This window comes from Argiope bruennichi, chromosome 7, assembly GCF_947563725.1.
Source record: "Argiope bruennichi chromosome 7, qqArgBrue1.1, whole genome shotgun sequence".
Lineage (NCBI taxonomy): Eukaryota > Metazoa > Arthropoda > Arachnida > Araneae > Araneidae > Argiope > Argiope bruennichi.
Window position 1 is genome coordinate 132,000,592 of NC_079157.1, and position 22,783 is coordinate 132,023,374.

General features: G+C 32.1%; 1 protein-coding gene across 1 annotated transcript in view; it reads right to left on the reverse strand.

Moving 5' to 3' along the window:
• Positions 1-2,679: 2,679 nt before the first annotated feature.
• LOC129974884 (CD109 antigen-like) overlaps positions 2,680-22,783 on the reverse strand; it is a 160,268-nt gene continuing 140,164 nt past the window's right edge. Inside the window, exons 27-33 of the mRNA XM_056087658.1 lie at positions 22,142-22,319; positions 21,286-21,515; positions 19,992-20,153; positions 12,617-12,813; positions 11,545-11,719; positions 9,727-9,832; positions 2,680-8,300 (exon numbers count right to left, since the gene is read on the reverse strand). Of these exons, the coding sequence (XP_055943633.1) occupies positions 8,116-8,300; positions 9,727-9,832; positions 11,545-11,719; positions 12,617-12,813; positions 19,992-20,153; positions 21,286-21,515; positions 22,142-22,319 (1,233 nt within the window). The 3' untranslated portion in view covers positions 2,680-8,115. The remainder of the gene's footprint in view (positions 8,301-9,726; positions 9,833-11,544; positions 11,720-12,616; positions 12,814-19,991; positions 20,154-21,285; positions 21,516-22,141; positions 22,320-22,783) is intronic.

A 22,783-nucleotide genomic window follows, 5' to 3' on the forward strand; every position in this document is an offset into this window, starting at 1 on the left:
AATCTACAGAACAGCATATTTGACTAATAAATATAAGATACTAAAATCGGTTTGACAGAGTATGGGTGGAAGCCGAATTGCAATCCTCTCTTCTTAATGTGTTGTTTTGGGCTATTTCATAAAAAAAAAATCTGAAATAGGAAAGAATAAGGAAACGATGCGCCTTTATCAGAAACATATGTATAAAATCCCTCGTATTAGCAAATTATCAAGAGAACCTTTTATTACTTAAAATGCTTCAGCATCTCTGTTCATAAAACGTCAAAAAACTAATTGCTTAAACCCTAAATTCTAAAATGTCAGGTCGTTTGCGCAAACTCAAATTGTAATTTACGGTTTAAAGATTTAATTTTTCTATCATCAACCATTTAAAATGAAGAAGTTTGGCGCTATTGAAAATTGTAAACCTGTGTAAAGGAAAGCTTTAGAGGATTTTTTTTGTCATTTTTTTTTCTCGTAGCTGCAGGCGTTTTGAACGAATTAAAAATCCAAAATAGAAACTCAAATTTTCAACAATTTTTTCTTTATAAGCATGCAAAGAAGCACTTTTTGAACTTTGTTTGTCATTAGAAAATTTTATTTTAACGCTCTGCCTTATTCCGCATGCATGGCAACATCTTTCTACAGAAGCCCTTCAAGTGATAACGGGAATTTTGCCAATGGACCTCAGAGCAACGGAAATTTTCACTAAATTTCAAATAAGAACTTCTAGTAATAAAGTTAAAATAGGAAACAAATGCTTCAGAAAAAAAGATTATGAGATGTATTTTGACAAATTCGAACAACATCCTGCAGAATGGTTTATTCACGGTTTTCAAATTAAAATCCCAGATATGGATGGAATAGAAATTTTTACAGATGGTTCAAAAGATGAAAATAAAGTAGGAGCTGCAATAGTAGTATACTACTATGGGAAAGAGATCGATAAAAGTCTTGTGAAATTATCGAACCATGCCACAAGTTTCCAGGCAGAAGTGCAAGCTTTAAAGATGGCCATTGAATATTGTGAAAGGGTGGAGGACGGACAGAAGTGCTCAATTTTTTCAGATTCTTTCTCAGTCCTACAAGCCATACAATCTTCTCACAATTGTAATAAGGAAATATGGACGATAAAAGAAAAGATAAAAAGTGTAAAAACTAACAAGTGGATAGAGTTGAATTGGGTTAAGGCCCATATTGGGATATATGGTAATGAAAAGGCGGATCAATATGCAAAGTTGGCGGCACAGAAAGAGGATGTTGATATGGTTGTCCCCAAATCAAATGGTGTCTTAAAATGGGAATTAAGAGAAGAAATAAAGCTGCAATGGTTTGACAGATGGTATATGTCCAAAAACGGAAGAGTAACTTTCGATTTTATTCCTAATCCAGAAATAAAAATAAGAAGATACCATCCACTGATAATTCAAATTATATCAGGACATGGGAGATTTCCTGCATATTTCCAAAGATTTGGAAGAATGCAGGACAATAAATGCATTTGTGGAGGAATCGGTACTGTTTACCACTATTTAAAGGAATGTATTGAAATTTCGGAGCTAAGAAAAAATCTGAAAATTATAAATAATGACTTAAGTACAGTACTGATGGTACCAGGTAATCTTAAAACTCTGAAGGACATGATGTCAAAAATTGTCAGTTTTTTACCAACTATTTGAGAGTTTGTAGATAAGGCAGAAGGACAATAATTGACCACTTTGTGGCCAATTACCTCGAGGAGAATGTCAGTTTGACAAATCGGTCAATGCAAGGATGGACAATACTCAAGATAGCAGTCGGCCACAACAAATCCTGTCGATACTGCTACGTTCAGTGGTGGCGGGGTGGTCGGCTGCACGCAAGAAGAAGAAGCATGGCAACATCTAGTGAAGAATTTGATAAAATTATTTTCAGTAATTATTTTTAATAAAACATTATTTAAAATTATTTTATTTATTCTTTAATAATAACTGGTTATGAAATATAATAAATATTGAAAAATAATAAAAGGAAAATTTAAAGTCCACGCCATCATTATTGTACTAAAAATGTAAAACTTTTTCTTCTTAAAAATGTAGACTCCAGAAAAAATCGTAAATGTATGAGGTAGAGGAAACTTCTTTATTAAAAATAATTAAGTCGCGATTAATATTCATTAGAGTTTATCAAAAATTAAAATATATCACAACGTGATTATAATTTAAATTTATTTTAATTGTTCTTAGTAGCGTTTCAGCCATCAACGAATAACTTTTATATAAAAAAAATCTTCTTCTTAATGCATTAACAAAAGCATGCCCTTACGTGTTTTTTTAATTTTTATGTAAAAATTTTGGATGCCCAATGAAATCGCTCTTCATGAATCCTGAATTGGTAATGGGTTTCTTGAAATGAAATGTTTCAACAAAAACACATTTCAGTCTAATAAAGAGCCTACAATCAAGAATAGGTTGAAATAGTGTATGATTGTCCATCGTTTTATGAAAGAATTTGAAATTATGATACTATACATATCTCTCGATAATTATTGATAAATATGTTTTAAAACGAGATAACATATTATAATATAAATATTTTATTCAACAAGGTTATAAAAATAAAACAAATCAGAAATACATGTTATTATGCAGAATATTGCATTCTATTTATAATATAAAATCTCATGTAAAATTCTGCACAAAAGCAAATTAAATAGGCAAATATTTATAAGAAATTATTTTTTTTCAAAACAAATACAGTTTTGCATTACAAGGAAAAAAATATTATTTTTTCCACAAAGATTTCGAACAACAGAAATTCATTAACATAAGCATATGATGATAGATCCAATGATTCATCAAGATTTTAGAGCATATTTTCGAAAGATTATGATAAATTATTGAACAAATATTTTAGGGTTAAAATAAAAAAATCATGTTTTTTAACTTTTAGATTCAACATAATTAAATAGAATTTTAGAATTAACATAATTAATAAAATAAAGGTGAGTGGCATGACAATCAAAAGCAATCAAGTGAAGCAATTTTTCTGTAAGCATACGATTTGTCTTCTAATGCGCACATATTCGACTATCTTGAAAATTTTCAGACGAAGCTCCGTTTCGTTTACTTTGATGTTAAGCATGGATCCCTTAACGTATGTAAAAGGTCAAGAATAGCAATGAAATAGAGTAAGTCGCGTAATTCAATCGGCGTTCAATGCTTTTCTTACCCAGGCCAAAGTGTTTCACAGAAGCAAATGAAAAGCGCTTCGTCTCACTGATCTGCCATTTTGAATTTGGTTCAGGATGCATTACAGCTTATGCGACATTCAACTCTCATACAAATCCAAACATATTACACTTTTCACATTTGTATTTATTAAGCTTATATGAGTAATATTTGATTGATAAGGTGTACTAAAATTTCGACTGCTTCGATCAGTTTTCGAATTATTGCATGCAGGAAAAAAAATATTTTATTTGCAGTTGCAAAAAAATTCAACTTTCTACTTGTTAAATTTGTTTATACATTGGAAAATAAGAATTCAATTTATATTAAAGTTTATATCTTCTACGTAAATAGATTAATAGTTTCTGAAAAGATCGATTGCATCAACAAGTTAAGTGTATCATTGTACACTATCGAAAATGTTCAGTTAGCGCAGTTTTGGTTAAAGCTGGGCTGAATGAACAATCTAAAATACCCATGATGAGCACATTTTTGAATAAAGGTTGCATTACTTAACCCTTTGACTATTAACGAGGTATTTACATCCCACTGATCTTTTAAAATTAGTTTAAATGGTAACAATACTTTTTGGGTGGTGGTGGGAGTATTTGGCCATCCTTTCCGAAGCTCTGATTTAAAAATGATTTAAAAAATGCTGAATAAATTTATCTCATGTAGAATCTATTCACTTCACTTGCTTCGAAAATAAACAGTTTTTAACAAGTTAAAAAAATTCGTACTGAAAAGGAGTTAAATAAATTACGATACAGTAAGATTAGAGAGCTCCAAAGGAAAATATATTGAATCTTAGCAACAGCACTGAATCATAAGCATTTTCTGCAACAACACAAAACAGCCCCAATTCTGAAGCCTAGAAAGGAAAATGAAATGTTCTCGCTAAAAGCACAGTTTCAAATATCTTTATTTTTAAATGAACTAGTAATTGGGAATTTATGTCAACTTCCTTTGCATCTGTTGTATTTAACTATATCTTAACTTTTTTTTTAATTCCAAAATATACTTCAATAGCAGGACATCCCATAAAAAATGAATTGTTTCTCAAATGCATCAAATCAAATCTCGAGAAAAATATTATTTCAAATCAATGTTTATAAAAATAATAAGACATATTAAATTATAAAAAGAAAACGAAATATAACACACAAGCCATACTTTCTAATTAGGAACATACAATAGGTAATAAATTATTTACAGTGAATTTTTCAGAATATCTGAAAAACTTAAAACGGAATAAGGCGGTTTCCGCTTGGGAGGAAAAATATTGGTAGATGTCTGAAGAATGACAACATTCATTTGAGTAAAGGGAAATACTGGGGGAGGGGGGGGGGGTTATAATTAAATTTATCCTATAAACAGCATCCTACAACGCAAACGGGTGAACGGATTGCAACGAAATTCGGTATATAGTCTAAACACGAGATGTTCTGAGGAAATTTCGAAAAAGAAAGAAAGAAAGAAAAAAACAGTTCCAAATTGTCCACCAGAGGGCGCATTTTCCGGAAAAACATGAATTTTAACACAATAAACAACCAAAACGGAATAGAGAAACAATATTAACATCACAACTAGGGATTGCAATACCGGTATACCGGGATACCGAATACCGGTATTTTGAGCCATTTTACAATTTCGTAATACCGGTATTCACAAGTTTAAATACCGGTTTTTTGGTATTTACTAGAAATTTTTTAAATTGTCTCCACTATGTGTTCAGGGATCGCAAACATAGCAAAATAGTATACGTTTTTGCTTTTATGTCTCCCAAACTGGCGAAATTAATTAGCTAATTAATGGCTTAATTAATTGCTTAAATCTTATTTAGCGAAACATGGATTATCCCTGAAAGAAGATATTGTATCTATAACGACTAATTGAGCAACAGTTATGAAAAAATCTGGTAAGTTGATTGGTGCAAATCAGCAATTGTGCTATGCTCATGGATTTCAATTAGGGGTAATAGATGTATTATACCAAAGAAATAAAGAACAGAAGATTCCAAATATTGTGGATATAGAAACTTCGGATTCCGACATTGAAGAGAGTAAGAGTGAGAGTGATATTGACAATGAAGATAATGACAATGTAATTGTGGAAAAAGATATTGCTAATGAGGAGAAATACTAACCCATCAAGAATTGCTTCCTATAATTTATAAAGTTCGAAAAATTGTTAAGATATTTAAACTTTCCCCTACAAAAAACTCCATATTAAAAAATATATACTGACTGAAAATAAAACAGAATATATGTTAATAATATATTCTAAGACACGTTGGAACAGTTCACTCCTAATGATGGAACGGTTTTTGAAATTTAGAAATCCAATCCAAAAAGCAATAATCGACTTAAACTTGCAAATTAATTTTTTCAGACAGTGAATTCGTCTTAATATCCAGAACTATATCAGCTCTACTTCCAATAAAACTGACTATAGAGGCATTATGTGGGAGAGATTTTAATTTATTAACAGCTAATGCAACAATAAATTTCATGTTGCAATCATGAAAAAACAGCACAAATCACTATCTGAAGAACGTAGACGTAGATGCCGAAAGAGTGGTTTCGACAACCGGTAATTTTTACACAAAATTACTTTTCAGCTTTAATGACAGTACAACTGATGCATTATGTTTTTTAAGATCACATTTCAAAAATTTGTAATAGTATCACAGACTGAATACTGATATTTACACTTTTTTTGTGATTTAAATAAATAAGTTGTTCCTTTACTTTTTTGTGATTCTTTATATACTGTTATAATTTATAAGTTCCATATTATTTTTTGTGATATTACACTCTCTTATAAAACTGGCAAATAAAACAAAGAAACACCTTGTTTTCTTTCTTTTTCTAAAATTTCTAATACCGGTATTAAAACCGGTATCCCGGTATTAAGATCTAAAAAATACCGAATACCGGTATTGAAATTTTGGTCCGGTATTGCAATCCCTAATCACAACTGATCAGTTACGATCTGCTGTTGAGCACACTGTCCATCGACTTGAAATTTTTCGCAAGTGAATGAGAGTTGCCACATGGAGTACCTTTCCCTACATCGTCTTGGACACGAATAACAATTGTTCCATTAGTGTACTCTTGTCCTAATCTGTATTTGTTTCTGCAAACTGAACTGTTTTTTCCTCCTCAAACAGTGCACTGTTATTTTTTCCTTACCTTTACTTAATGTGATTCGATGACAAGGTGATCAGAAACTAGTCAATAAATATTAATATTGTTTCTGTATTCCTTTTTGATAGTTTATTGTGTTAAATTTAATGCTTTCTGGAAAAGGAGCCCACTAGTAGACCTTTTTTAACTATTTTTTTTTCGAGATTTCGTGAGCGCATATCGTGTATAGTGTATATACCAAATTTCGTTGAAATCCGTTCGCCCGTTTGTGTTGTAGGATGTTGTTGTGCAGGAGAAGTTTATTTATAACCCCCCTGTACTTTATCTATATATATATCACATACATACAATTTTTAAAATGTCAAGTACATTTTCAAAAAACATTTTGAAAATAATCATATAATTAATACAAAAGTTTAAAACAATAAGAAAAATAACACCTATGACTAAAACGTAACATAGTGTCTTGCTTTTCAAAACAACTCTATGATATAAAGTCCGATTTTATGATTAACCATTGCTTTTCGTTCTCCGTTAAGTTCGAATAAACTGAGAGATCTCTTTGACCTACCTTACATTATGGTTTCGAAGCTTTTTAAAAAATATTTCGACGAGTGGAACAAATTTTATCTTCAAAACCGAAATTGCGTTATCTCTCATACATCTCAGACGCCAATACTCGCAAATCATCTGTCTCCATTTTTCTTAGTATATTTCATAACATACACTATTATAATTGTTTAACACAACGTAAATTTGAAATGGTGAGTAAATAGTTTATATATAGTAGGGTGTCCCAAAAGTTTCTTTCTCATCGCGCTAAGAATAGCCTTATTTGGCTCTGCTTGTGCAAACATGTAGGCTTAACCGTCTATGTCATCGGTTTCAGTCGTCCCAGAGCTCTACTACACCCAAGAAGAAACTACATCCAAATAAAGCTCTTTTGCCCATTTGGTGGGATTGGAAAGGCGTCATTTTCTACGAGTTCCTTCCTCAAGGTGAGACAATAAATTCTACGAAATACTGTCATGAACTGGACATGGAAACATTTTTAGCCATAGCTAAAAAATCGACCAGAATAAATAAACCAACGAGGCGTTGTTTTTCCTCATGACAACGAGAGACCACATATTGCATTAATTGTAAAAGAGAGGCTCATACAGTTTTTGATTGGGATGTTTTACAGCATACTGCATACTCACCAGATCTCGCTCCATCTGATTATTACTATTTTCTGCCCTTAAAAAATTCTCTTCGCGATAAGCACTTTGAAGCGATCAGCGAAATAAAAGCGCACCCCGAAGATTATTTCTTGTCCAAAACACAACAATTTTCGAAAGAAAGCATAATGTGGCTTCCTGAGAGATGGAAGAAGGTAATAGAGCAAAAGGGTTCTTATATAACAAAATAAATATCTCAAACAGTAAATATTCATATTAGAAATAGGAAAGAAACTTATGGAACATCCTAATATATATTTACAAAATTTAAACATTAAGATATTTTAGATAAAAATAAAAAAAGAGAGCGCCCGTGGGGAACTGAAGCATCTAATGTGGACTCAAGCATAAGTGCTCAAATGAATTAGGTTTTAAAATACGCCACTATTCTTGATCTTTACATGTTATGTACAATTTTCTATGCTTCCCAAAATATAAAAACATTGCATTTTCTCCATGATTTTAAATTCCTACAAAACATGCAATTCTGAAAATAAAATCTATTTATTTCCAGGAATCTTGAGATCTGCATGAATTCAGGAATCCTTTTCACAACTATCATGAGATTCTTCTCAATAAAAGTCTTCCAATCAGCATTGCAAACAAAGGTAGAATCCATTGAGCATTTAGTCTACATGCGAAACTGAAATATGGACAATATGGACACTGATATGACCCACACACTTCACAAATATTTAGGACATATAGATCGAAGTCTTCATAGATTATTTCTTTGTACCGTTCTGAAAAATAAGATGAAAACTTTTAGCTACCTAGACAAGATACTTTTAAGTTTTAAAGATATTTTTTGCTTAAACACATCATATCAAATTCAAAATAATCAAATGATTTAGATTTTAAGAATTAGATTCCTAAAAATATCTATATAAAAATTTTATCTTTTTCTGAACCTTAAATAATTAAATTCTTAGTGAGTAATGATGTAAAATGACACACAATTAAATGTACAAACATCTTTAAAAATCGAGAGCTTTAAGTAACTGTTACCTTTAAAATAATTATAATTATTTATAATTAAATATTTGAACCATATTTTTTTATAGGAATTATGTTACCTTCATTTTTAATAAGAAAACTAAAATGGTAATCGATAATTTTATATACTCATTGTCTAAGTTCATTATTTAATTCTGAAGCACCACTTAACTTTCTCTTACAAGTTTTATTACTCTTATCACCAATTGATACCCATTGTCTAAGTTCATTATTTAATTCTGAAGATAGCACCACAACTTTCTTCTACAAGTGTTATTACTCTTATCACCAAATGATACCCATTGTCTAAGTTCATTATTTAATTCTGAAGATAGCACCACAACTTTCTCTTACAAGTGTTATTACTCTTATCACCAATTGATACCCATTATCATTATTTACCCAAGTTCATTATTTAATTCTGAAGATAGCACCACAACTTTCTCTTACAAGTTTTATTACTCTTATCACCAATTGATACCCATTGTCTAAGTTCATTATTTAATTCTGAAGATAGCACCACAACTTTCTCTTACAAGTGTTATTACTCTTATCACCAAATGATAACCATTATCATTATTTACCCAAGTTCATTATTTAATTCTGAAGATAGCACCACTTAACTTTCTCTTACAAGTGTTATTACTCTTATCATCAAATGGTGCATCTTTTTAACTTAATAAAATCCTCACTTTCATTAAATTTCGTGTAAATAATATGCATTTAAACTTAATTAATAAAAAAATAACTGAAATTCAATATTATTTTTTGCAATAGGTATTTTAAGGCAGATATACTTAGCTGGTGCTATTTTTCACTTATACAAAAAATACTGTTATGCAATGTGAATAAAAGTGTTTATACAATCGAAAATCAAATAACGGTAACAGTGTTATTGATATTAAAGGATGCTTATTTAGGTTAAATTAAATTTGGGTTAGACAGCCTTTTAGCAATTATAATACAAATAAAATTTGAAAATATTTTTTTAAAAAAGTAATAGTAATAGAAAATTTCCAGCTAAGGCAATAATGTAAAGCATAAACATTGTGATGCAGTATATGCGAAATATTTTTATAAAATAAGGCTATGGTTGATTCAGTACTTTCGGGCAGTATTGTACAAAAAAAAAATAGTGATATTTGAATAATGCATGTGAATGTTTTATATTACCTGGTATGTAATAATCGTATACTCTGGCTTTGAGGAACCTTGTGATGTTAGCTACCGGAAACCACCTCTGCACTGTGACATTGACACACGACCAAGAAGTGTCAAGCTAAAAAAAAGAAAATCAACTTCTTTACCTGCGAATTGATTTCCTTTACTAATTAGATGACACAGCCTATTTTGGACATTTATTATTATTATGATTTCTATAATCATATAAGGGTATTTGAGATATTAAAGCGTTTTTAATTGACTTTTGCATTTTAAATTACTTAATATTTCCACATGCAATTTAAAAATTCAGTCAGACTCGTCATTGTATGCGTAGGGGTTAAATTGTGGATTGTTTGACAATACAGTTTACACTACGATTGCTGATAATCGCAATTCATTCAACTTAATTGACCGATCAACCTTAAAAAAAAAGCTTGGCAAAGTCAGGTATACGGAAGTGGATTTAGAATACTGACCAAGAATCTTTTAATGTTTGTGTATGCCATTGCCAATTGCTCAATTCAGAATGGCAAATAAAATCACTATATTTGCTAGCATTTTATCGTTTTTCGAGCGTGTTGCTACGCAGGTATGAAATTTTTTAACGTTGCTTGTGTAAACTATTAGAAGTTTTGAAAGAAAAGGAATCAGGAAAAATAATTGGAAATATTCATTATCATTTTCTCCCATACGGTAAAAGGCAATCTCATCAGCAGTTATAATCCATTCTCTTCAATAGTATTATTACAACTACTACTACTAAGTCAATAAAGTCACCGTGTTCGATTGTAGTGGGTGTATGGTGTGAAAGCGACCAGAAGGCCTCAGTAGAAAACAACGACAACGTTTATTAAACACGAAGGACCAGAATACAAAGACGACAAATACACAGCTGAGACGAACGCAACACAGTACACAGTAACATGCTACAGCAAACAGAAGCCCACAAGTAGTAATCGACTACAGCACACAAAGCGGTCAGCATCAGAAATCAGCAGGAGAGTGAATCTCCGGTGCTGCGCTCTACGGTCTCTGCAAACAACTGAAATTCTCCACTGTCTTCTCGCTTTAGCTGTATCCAACTGCCGACTCACTACCACAAGACTGGCTACTCCACACACAATTTGATGCTGCTTCCACAATAGACAACAAGACTCGGCACACAACTCAGTTCAGCAATAACTTGGACTTCACACAACGCTGGCACTAGAACATTGCTTCGCTATCCGCTCGAAGACTCGATACTTGACTACGACTTCAACTGCGATTCATTTCAACTTGAGACTGCCGGCCTTTTATAGTTCAAGGGAGGAGGGTCTAGAAGGTTCGGGTCCAATCAGGCGTAACTTGGTTCCTAATGGATGGATCGCTGAAATTCACGAAGTTTCCAGTAATATCTATTTTGTCCCCAAAGTCACCAAATTCGTAGCCAAGTAGCCAAATGGTCGTCCAGTTTGTCGCAAAGCTTTGAGATCACTGACGCAGCACTCTATCAGTACCCATAGGGCTGATCGTAAAACGGTCTTTCCAGTGATTCAACTAACCGTGCTTTGACGCAACTTTACATTCTCGTAACAATATTTTGTGTTCTGGATTTGCTGTCAAAAACACAACAAACCACCAGAATATTTTATTATTATTCTTAATATGCAAAATAAAACAAATGTGTTCCAGTTTTATATATTCCCTTACAATGTGGAAACAATTAAAGAACGGATTTTTTGAATTTTGGAAATGGAAATTTTTAAAATTGAACGAATAAAAATGGTAAAATGAACAATCAAAGTTTGGCGGAAGGAAAATCTCGAATGAACTTGAGATACTTACGTAATCAAACATAAAGACAGCGGATTTGGGGTGAACTCGCCCTCTCTGAAGTCGGGGCACCTGTCTGCTGTAGATGTACTTGTCCATATCAGGTTTATGCATGTAATATCCAGTGGGCAGAGTGATCTCCACTACAGCTACACCACTGGTAGGACTTTCGTCGGTGTAAGTCCACCTGTAAATAAGAGGAAATAAATTTACGTTAGAACTAATAAGGATTTCAAATTTACAGAAGGGTATTTTAGCACCACCTTTTAGATAGATATCCTCACCGACTCGGCATATCTAAAAGAGAGTAATACACCGAACGGATCATCGAGGAAAGAATTAAGAAATACTGTCATCAACTGGTTAAAAATTTATCAAATGGTGCAAGATTTAAATGTAGGATTAAATAAAAAATAATCGTAGTATTTTACTTTCCTGAATCATAATAATAGAAATATTAAAATATATGCTTTAAAATAATTTATTTGAATTGCATCTGGTTTTTTATATATATATATATATATATAAGAATTATATTGGTAAAAACCAACTACCGTAGCATCTGTTGAAAGATCTTCCTAAATACTGAAAATATTAAGAAGTGTCAGTAGCCTTAAGTGGAAATAGTATCAATTATGATCTGATTGGGAAAATAGCACAGCATATGCTTGGAATAGAAATCACTGAGATGAAAAGGTCCGGGTTTTGCTTAATTCGTTAAATAACTGTGGATTAAACATAGCTGACAAATATACCTTGTTATACCTAAAAGTTACAAAGAATATATGTGAGGAAATGTGGGCGTCTTGAGCCAATCAATCGCCAAAATTTAGATACTGTAACAATATTGTCATATATTGACAATATTATGTCATATGACAAATCTTACATCGTCTATTAGTTTTTGAGTATTGCTGATTGAGAGAACAGCTAGAACCCATTATCTTTTCTTTTTCCTTGGCCATGCTGTGTATTCACTCTCTGGGCCATTAGTGAATATATATATATATATATATATATATATATATATATATATATAAACTATTACAAATACTAATCTCAAAATTCGGACAAATCATCTTACCTTGCGCAACTTTTGATATTCATGTGAGACTTATTTCGCCCATGGAAATACCCTCGGACATTTAAATCGAATGAAGGCACGGGCGGCTGTATCAGCAAGAATTCTTTGTCCACATTGTACTGCACATCCAACTGAAGGATCGACAAACCAGCTCCTTTGGCAACGACTTCGGCGTGACCCCATACGTTGGGACCGATCTGAAAATATAATAAAATGTAGATCCCTCCTATATAAAAAAATGCCTCCAAGCTTTTTTTTTCCTCTTCCTTTTAGTACTTTTGTATGATATTTGATGCTATTACATTTAATAGACACCCACAACCACCTTAAAATTTAAAGAAAAAATGTATTTGAATATATTGAGTTAATTATCAGAAGACCTGCAGTTTTTTTCCAATCGCTGTGTTATGTCATTCACATGGAATTAAAATAATCGATCAAATTTTTAAAGTATTAAAATAATGTATTTTAACTGAGTAGATATAAAGGTAGGAAATTCCAAATTATAGTACATATGTTACCGTGAATGTCCGAAATTGGAGAATGTCGACACTCACCGTTGAATGTCAACATACACCAAATACCTCGGTGAAAGACGGAATATTTTATTATATTCTTATATATTCGGACAATCGCCGGTGTATGTCGACAATCACCGACACGCTCTGGTGGAGGGACGCCGATGTCCACGGATAGGTGACTGTCTGTCGCTAAATTCATTCTTCTGGCGCGAATAACCACAAAAAGGAAATTTCCTCCTGCTCAAATTGGTGACATTTTTTTTAAAATTAATAATAAGTCAATCTTTGTGCACCGCAAAGTACAGCACAAGGCTTACAGAGGTAAGTTGAAACAACTACATACATAGAAAAAAAATATGTACATATAAAAATAAGGATAAAAACAACAGGAAAAATAAACAACAAAACTAATTAAAATTTGAAGCAGCAAAGGCAATAAATTTACAGAATGAGAAAAAAGCCATTTTGTGGTTGACCAAAACATGAAGCGGAGGTGGAAACTTAATATTACAGGCATCTAGATCCACAATAAAATCTCTTCTCCCTTCAGTAAGTTTGGAGCAATGAAAAAGCAAGTGTTCGACATTTTGAACTCCACCCACGCTGCAAGAGCACAGATCAGTGTTCGATAATCCAAATTTCTTGAGATAGTAATTGAAATTACCGTGTCCAGTAAGAAATTTTGTTAAGTGAAAATCACTGAAAAAATGCTTGTTATTCAACCTTTGAGAAATTGTGGGGAAAAATAATTTGGTTAAAGAGGCAGTTGACGAATTTTGGTACAGCTCGTTCCATAAGAGAATGGTCTTTTTGTGATTCTCATTACGAATGTGAGATTTGGGAATGCTCATAGGATCAATGATGTTCAGTTTTGTAGCTTGCTTTGCAAGCCAATCGGCTCTTTCATACCCTAAAATGCCAGAATGACCTCGGACATGAGAAAAACAGACGCTAATTCCTCTTGCTTTAAGCTCGTAAAGAGTGATGTGAAAATTCACTACAATTTTGTTTCAGGAAGAAACATTACTAAGCAAAAATAAGGATGAGAGAGAATCAGTACAAATAAGGAACCTGGATGACAGAGTACAGTGGTTTACGATCCATTTGACCGAGTTACTGAGGCACAGCAATTCTGCTTGGAACACACTATACTCATCGGGAATTCTAAACATAAAGTGTTCCATTTCAACTGCGTCTTGAAACACAACAAAAGAAAGTCCAACACGGTGGTTGAGTTTACTGCCATCAGTAAAACACACTACAGGAAAATTGCTAAGAACATTGTCCTTATAATCGATAATTTCGATAGGAACACGTTCAGCAGGATGTGGAAGATTGGAAAAAGACACTTTGGAATCTTGGGTAATTTTTATGTTATCTTTGAAATCTTTATTTTGAAGGACGAAAAGGTCAATTGGGGGAAACCCCGCAATGACAAAGCAGGCTTCGTAGCTTACAGTTCTGTATCCACGTATAACTCTAAGTAAAATTCTTCTTTGAATTCTACGAAGATTTCGACAGTTAATCTTTTTTTTCAAAGCATTACCCCAAACCCTAGAGGCATAGCAGACAAAAGGAACAATTCCCTGTTTGTAGATTGTAGTGATTGGATTTTGAAGCGTTAGGAAATAAACGTTTATAGATGGCGCTAGGCAACTAGCGCAAGTGTAAGTAAAAAAGGGATGTCATTCGAATGTTGGCTCTTGGAGGAGAAGGAGTTACTGAGCAGAGTAACTCGAACGAATCTGCAATAAATTTGTTAAGTTTTCTATTTGCCTATTTTTTCAAAGCACTCACGAACCAGCCACGACATAGATCATGCCAATAACGTTGGATTTCAATCCAAAGGTGTTGCAAGAGACACGATTAAGTCCTTTCAGAATGTTTTCACATTTTTTGGAAAGATATAAAATATGATTTTTCCAACAGAATTTGTCATCAAGCATTACCCCTAGGTATTTGATTTCATTTACCATTTCAAGTCGTATGTTGTCAAAAAATAGTTGTTTGCTAGAAAAGTCCACGTTCTTTTTCTTAATAGCCATAACCTTCGATTTATTCGGGTTGAGTTCCATTTTGAAATCTCTTGCCCAGTTTAAAATATCATCCAATGTGCTTTGAGCAAGTTCAAAAATATCATCAAGACATTTTCCCTGGAAGCAGATGAGCAGATCGTCCGCGAAGGCGATGGTTTCACATCCTGTGATCTTCGAAAGTCTAGCAAGAAGGCTGTTCATTATTAAATTCCACAGAAGTGGACCAGAGACGGAGCCTTGGGGACAGCCCCTTTGCAAGGAACGGGAAACTGAAACACGACCGAGTGTAAGAGAGGCAGACCTATCATTCAAGAAATCTCTGACCAGATGAAATATGTTACTTGGAATAGCGAAATTTTTGAGCAAAATGAGAATAGCCGGCCACCAAGCATGATCAAAAGCTCCTTTGATATCAAGAAAAATTAAAATTGTAAGCATATTTTTCTTCTTGCCTTTATCAACTACGTCTTTCAGGTAAAGGAGAGCATCTTCACAACATTTTTGCGGAGTGAAACCGAACTGGGTCTCGTTTAAGAGTTTTTTACTGTGCAAAAACCAGGAAATCCTGTTTACAATCAGTTTTTCAAGACATTTTCCAATAGTTGGTAGGAGGCTGATACATCTCAAATTGTCCAGATGTGGACCACGAAAGTCATTATTTTTCGGAATTAAAAAGATGTTTGCTCTCTTCCAGGAGCACGGAAAGGTACTAAGCTGTAAGCAAGCATTAAAAAGTTTAGAAAAGAAACAGGGAAACATCAAGTGAATGCGTTTCAAAGTTTCATTTTGTATGCAATCAGGACCAGGAGATTTATTAAGCTTAAGGGAGTAAATCACTCCATCTATTTCTGCAGTAGTAAATAGAGGATCAAGACTCGAAGAATAATTTTTAAGGGCTTTAGTTCGTTGCAATACGTGGAAAGGAGTATCCGTATTAATAGTATCGATAGGAAAGCATTTTTTATAAATCTCATTTATAGTTTCTTCAACAGAAGTGGTGGCGGAACCATTTGGAAGACGAATCCCAGAGACTTCAATTTTTTTCATGAAGTTTTGTTTTATACCGTACGTATAGATTTTCTTCCAAACATTATGTTCGTTAATATCCTCTAGAAAGTCCTTCCAAGATTGGACTTTAGCCTCTTTAAGCATTGAACTGTAATTTTCTTTTATTTGTAAATACTTCTGTCTATAAAGATTTCTAAGAATAGAATTTCGAGTTCTTTGATACCTGCGCCTAGCAGCATTGAGCCTTTTCCTCATACACTCAATCTCTATGCTCCACCAAGGAACCCAGTGCCTTCTTATCTTTTTAAGAGGTATTGAGGCTTTAGAGGCAGAAAGGACTACACCTTGAAAGTTTTCTATGACAGATATTAAGGTAATTGGTGACATTGTGCGAATATTTGTCCCTGATGTCGACCGTGGTAGTACAGATGCCCGAAATGTGTTGACTGTTGTTGGAATAGAAGACTTTTATAAATTAGCAAACAAAATTTGTACTCTCAAGCAGCTTTATGCCCGTAATCAATTTATAATTTGTAAAGAAAAGTTACTCTCCATAGATGAGATTTCTTCTCAAGAAATGTCGCTGAGAGTAGCCGCTGCAGCTAATTCGAGAAGTGAAGGGAAAGGCTATACACGCTGTCGTTGCAAAAAGATATGTTTCACTACTAAATGCAAATGTAAAAGCAAGGGACTCGTGTGCAATTCAAAGTGCCATAACAGCTTAAATTGTAACAAATAAGATAGTATAACGTCAATCACATAATTAATTTTAATACTATAGCTTTATGTTTAATAATTTAATTTCTATAATTTTACTGTAATTCTATTATCTGTAATAGTTTAATTACCATAGTTTTTTAAGTTAAATTACTATAGCTTTCTTCTATTTCGGCATATATCATTCATAATACGTTTTAATAATAAAGTATAATTTAAAAACGTAACAATTTTTTTTTTCAACATTCACCATCAATGTATGGTGATAGTCCGAATATATAAGAATATAATACAATATTCCGTCTTTCATCGAGGTATTTGTTATATGTTGACATTCATCAGTCAGTGTCGACATTCTCCAGATTTCAGTCTTTCACGGTAATATATATATGGAAGTTAGTGAAGAGTCATTACAATCATAAAAAAAGCAAAAAAAAAGTGTATAGTAAAAAACTATTTTCTGGTATCTCGTTATTCTTTTGATGACGCACTCATGATGCAATATTTAAAAAAAGCTCATGAAGGTGAGGGGGGGGGAGGAAGATATATCATTGACAGAAACATATCATTGGAAAGAGAATTTGACAAAAATAGTTTGATTTTGATAAATGAATAATAGACAAATTTAATAAAAAAAAATATTAATATTTAAAAGACTCAGTACAACTTCATATAAAAATTAGATTAATGAAACATAATTTATTATTTACCAAGATGTAATATTTAAAATAGCAATTTATAATAAAGAGAAGAAGGGACGCTCATTATAAATCACATTAGATAAAAATATTTTATAAGATTGATATGTTTTGTTTATAAATAATTGATATAACAAGATTTGATTAAAAAATGCTACAATTATTTTTAAAAATAGCTGCTGTAGCTGTGCATATTTATAAAAATTAATTTAACGCTAGGATAAGCCACCAAGCTACGGAGAAAAATACATTTCATTTCTATCCGACATTTCTGAAAATAGAATTCACTTTTTTTAGCTGACATAAGATGCCATCGGTCTGAAGTGAAATTAGAGATTAAATTCTAGATCGAATTTAAAGAATACATATATTGAATAAAATCACGACATTTTGATGAGTGTTTACAACTAAATTTATAAAAATGCATCTATAAAATAAATAATCTTTCTCTTTCTATATATAAAATGTTAATGGGAACGCAAAATCAAGTCGAATTTCTTATTTGTCATTTGGCTCGAACATTCCGATTGTTTACATGGAATCAAAAAAATCCAAGATAACGTACGTTGTTTCGATAATAAGATAAAATGAGTTTACGTAGAGCAGTTTCAATCATAAAATGTAACTGTCGAAAATGAATTTTGTCAAACAAAAGTTTTAAAGAATCATTCTCAACAAAATCTAATCGGAATGAGCAAGACATAATTATTAAACGTTTTTGTGTGAGAGAGATTTTGTCCAAAATAAAGTTTCCGAATGACAGAAGCATAGCCAGTTAAATTCGCTAATTCGAAGTATTGCTAATCACTTAGAAATGCGTTAGAATTATTGCTCATTTATTTATTTTAAGGTTATTGACAATATGGCGACCCATTTTGATTAAACGTAACTTATCAAAAAAGGAAAAAAGTAAATTCATTTTTGATTTTTTAAACAAATTAGAATCATATTTTTTTTTTTTTACTCTTTTACATTCTCTTATATATCTCTCTGCTACCAGAAAGTTAATTTTAGAAATTCATGATTTAGTATTTAGTGATTGTTAAAAGCTAATGCTAACAGTTCTTGCAATTTAAATATTTTTACATTCAGCAATGACTGTATTTATAATTCCTTATTACAAGGAAAAACCAGACACGTCACAATGCGATTCTTGGGGATGAGTCAGGGCAGCCCGGGGGGCTAACTCCTCAGTAATTATTATTACAAAAAAAATCTTTACAGAGATGCCTTTTATTTCGAATAGTGCGAAGATCTTCCTTGCTTTGGAATTTCGGCTTGGTTTTTCGAGATTATGTTTGTAATTTTAGGAAGCTTTCTCTTAGGTTTGTTGCTTAATGTGGTGGAAACTTCTGTTACGGTCTTGACTGCTCTATTAACAGCATTGTAGGTATAGTAAAAACAATTTTTTGTTGTTTATTATGTAGTATGTATTAATAGTTATTGGTGGATAACTTCGTCGAATGTGTATTTCAATATTGTCAAATCAGGTGCATTTTCCTATCTATCATTGAGAATGATGCATCAAATTTCACAATAAGAACAGACGGAGTATATTTTCTAGATTGCTACGAGTCGGTAAGGAGCTGTCAGTTTGTGACTGTCCGAAGTAATTTTTTCTGTTTTGGCCTACAATATATATAATTGCAATATATAACGAGTTTCGACAAATGCATGTTCCATTGTTACAAGAAATCTGACTTTTGAACACAAACCAGGTTGGCGAGTTTAACCTTGACAACATAAGTTAAAAAAATTATCAAGCTTTTGAAAAAAAGATTTCAGTGAAATGTATAACCGTAGAATTCGACCAGCACGCAATAAGCACCAGATATATAACATTTTGTTTGGTAATATGCTTGTTATATTGTATGGTAATATGTCGGATGAAGCTTCTAAGGTATGTATGATTGATCTATGCTAGTATTTTGAACATAATACTCAGGTAACTCGTTGAAATACGTTGACAGTAAACATAAGTTGTTGCTTTTTTTTAAATACAGTAAACAATTCAAGATTTCTGAGCTCACTCCCTGGAAGTATTTTCATCCCTCACCTCACTGCAATCTGGGCATATATTCCTCCACACATGAAGAGAGTGTCCGGAAACCTAACTGGAACTTGCTTCATGAAAAAAAAGAGCCCTCAAAATTCTGATATTAATTCAGAAGCAGATAGATTTATTGGTATGTAATGGTTTTCTACACAATGTTACTTTCGTACAATTTAATAACTTTTTATCGCTGTACCCCAAAAGAGGGGAGTAAAAATAAAATAACCCATACTAATAAACATTCGCTTTTATTTATTCTATTTATTAACGCACCCAAGATATAAAATTTTGAATATTATTTTACAAGGGGGTAAAGAATAGATAAAGAAACGAATTACTCACAGGAACTTGCCTTGCCTCCGCAAGATTATCACTCGTTAAAGCCATGGAATGTATGGTTCCAGGGTTTGAACTCGACTCCACTGTCACTTTCATATTTGTGATGTCCCTGACGTGAGTTCTAAAAGAATATTCAATGAGGGCCTGCGTTGCGATTAATGTATCCTGTAAAAAAAGAAGTGCAGCCTATGAACTTAATTTACATATTTAAGCAAATTTCGTAATTCTTATAATTTTATCTTTATTAAAAGTTAAACAGTTTTAATAGTTATTATTACCCTGTCAGTCAAGCGAATATAATTAATAAAGCAAAAATATAAATGACGACACTTCGGAAATGAAACTTTTTTAAGGATTTCAGATTATCTTCTTTTAACAGTAGAATGTCCGAGATTTTGATTACCCTTAAACGTCCCCCGGTATTGTTTCGACACCGTGATATAAAATGTATAAAATAATTGTAATAACTAATTAATTGCAGGACTAATATTCAGTAGGGTTTAGTTTTAAGACTTTTTAATATTATTTCATGTAATTATCATATTTTATGACCCTTTATATCATAAAAAACTGTAACTAAATTAGAACAAAAGAGCTCACCACCAGTCTTCTCAGAAAGCTCTAGCAACAAATTAGCAATTTCATCAGGGCTTAGAATTTTTCTACGAGCCATCGTTCAAGGTAGCTGCTTTGCACAAGGTTCTAAAATCAAATGAATTTTTTTATGAGCAGATAAGCAAATGCTGTGTAACGAAACAACTAGACGCAACACTTTTAGAATAATTGACCCATTTCCGCTGTGAACACTCCATTCAAGATCAAACAAATGTGCGATAGTAGATACTTTGGGAAGTTCGTTTTACTAATGGTATCTAACGACAGCTGTTTATAATAAAAAATTTGCCTTTGTGTCAAAACGAAACCAGTGAACGTTCTAGGTATATATAGCTGTAAAATCTCTCCTAATTAACCTAGAATCACAAAACTTTTTCTGTGTAATCACCAGTAGGAAAATGATTAAAAGTCACGAAAAATTTTCAAATTCCCTGCTAAAATACGGAAAGGAAATGCTAAACAGACTCCGGTGTCTAATCGACACCGACGGACGTTCCAGTTTTAATAGAAGAGTCAACTTTCCCTCGGTTATCAAAACCTATCACCACTTATTTAAAAAAGAAAAGCAAAAAAAAAAAAAAAAACATCACCTTTGAAAGGGGTTAGTTACTATTGATAAAAAATAAGCTGCTGGGATATTGGATTTATACTAAAAAATCACATGATTCAATAATGCAAATACCTGCGATGCCATGAATCCCTGATCCGTCGTCCTCATTGAGTTCAGCCATTTTACTATTTGATCTATTATGACGCCATTGTAGCGGACGTACACCAGAAGAGCGTAAGCCGTTGCCTCCACTGCAACAGAATCGTACTTATTCGGAAGACGAGGGAGGGTGAAGGGTCTTTGGTTCTGGTAAAGAGTTTCAGCAGAGCTGATGGGCTCGGGGCTCCAATACACCATTCCCTCTGGAAAATAATTTCTACCATTCACAAGTCATTAACTACCAGTGTTAGAGGCAATAAAAGAGAAAAGATGGGCACGTAAAAAGGAAGTGATAATTTTTAAATTCAAAATGACAATAATTATGAATGTAATATTTTATAATTTTAATAAATAATGCATAATTAAATGTAAACAACAAATAACTTTACTAAATGCAGTTGCAGCAATTGTAATTAAAAACTTCAAATAATTTAAAAAATAATGACTTCTATAAATGATTAAATTTTAATAAATAAACCTGACATAACATTTGAATACAAATTAATTCAACAATCTTTGTATAAAACAGAAACATCAAACATGTTTAAAATTTTTGGAATGAAATGAGAATTTCCGAATTACTTTCTGTTTGCATAGTAATCAGGCTTCGATTGAGTTAAAATAGTCATTCACTTGAAACAGCATAGAATATTTGTACATTTAATTAACGAAAATAATTCAGGAGTAGAAACAATATTAACTATTTTTCATCAACCAAAATAAATACGAACACGAAAAACCTTTTTCATTTAAACATAAATACTTTTTTTTTCTCCAATGGCTCTTTTTTATTTTTTCCAAACAATTAAAGAGTACAGTAATTGCATACCTTTTTCTCGTTTCATGACATCTAATTTGTTGAAACCGACTTCTGCATCTACGCTGCCAGCCTCTAGCAAAGCGTACGTTACCAGCGCCACCTGGTAAGGATCCTGTAACTGGGGCAGGCGTCTCTCCAAGTACTTCACTGCCAGATTTTTAGCATTTGAAATTTCAATACGGATATCCTAAAAGAATGCCCATAGTCTTTTTAAAAATCAATATTCATTTCATAACAGATTTTCTCTCTTTACGAATCATGTGGGATAGTATTATTTTAGAATAAATGATAAAAGTAAACATAAAAATGTTGTATAAATGTTAAAAATGTCTAATGACATTTTTAATTGTATTATACAAAATGTGTTGCAATCTATACCCAAGAAGAGTTTTAAATAACAAAATGATTAAAGTGGCGAATGGTTCTCTGTTATTGAAGAGTACCTTTAAATGCGTCCCAATAACGTAAGAGTTCAACAAAAATAAAATATCTTTCAAACATCAAATTTAATATAAAAATAAAAATAAAGCAAAATTTTGCATTTATACCCTGAGATAGTTGAATAATATAATTGTAATAAAATGTCTTGAAATTTCTAAAATGCAACTTGAAGAGAAACTATGCACATTTAAGTATAAACTTGAAAAACAG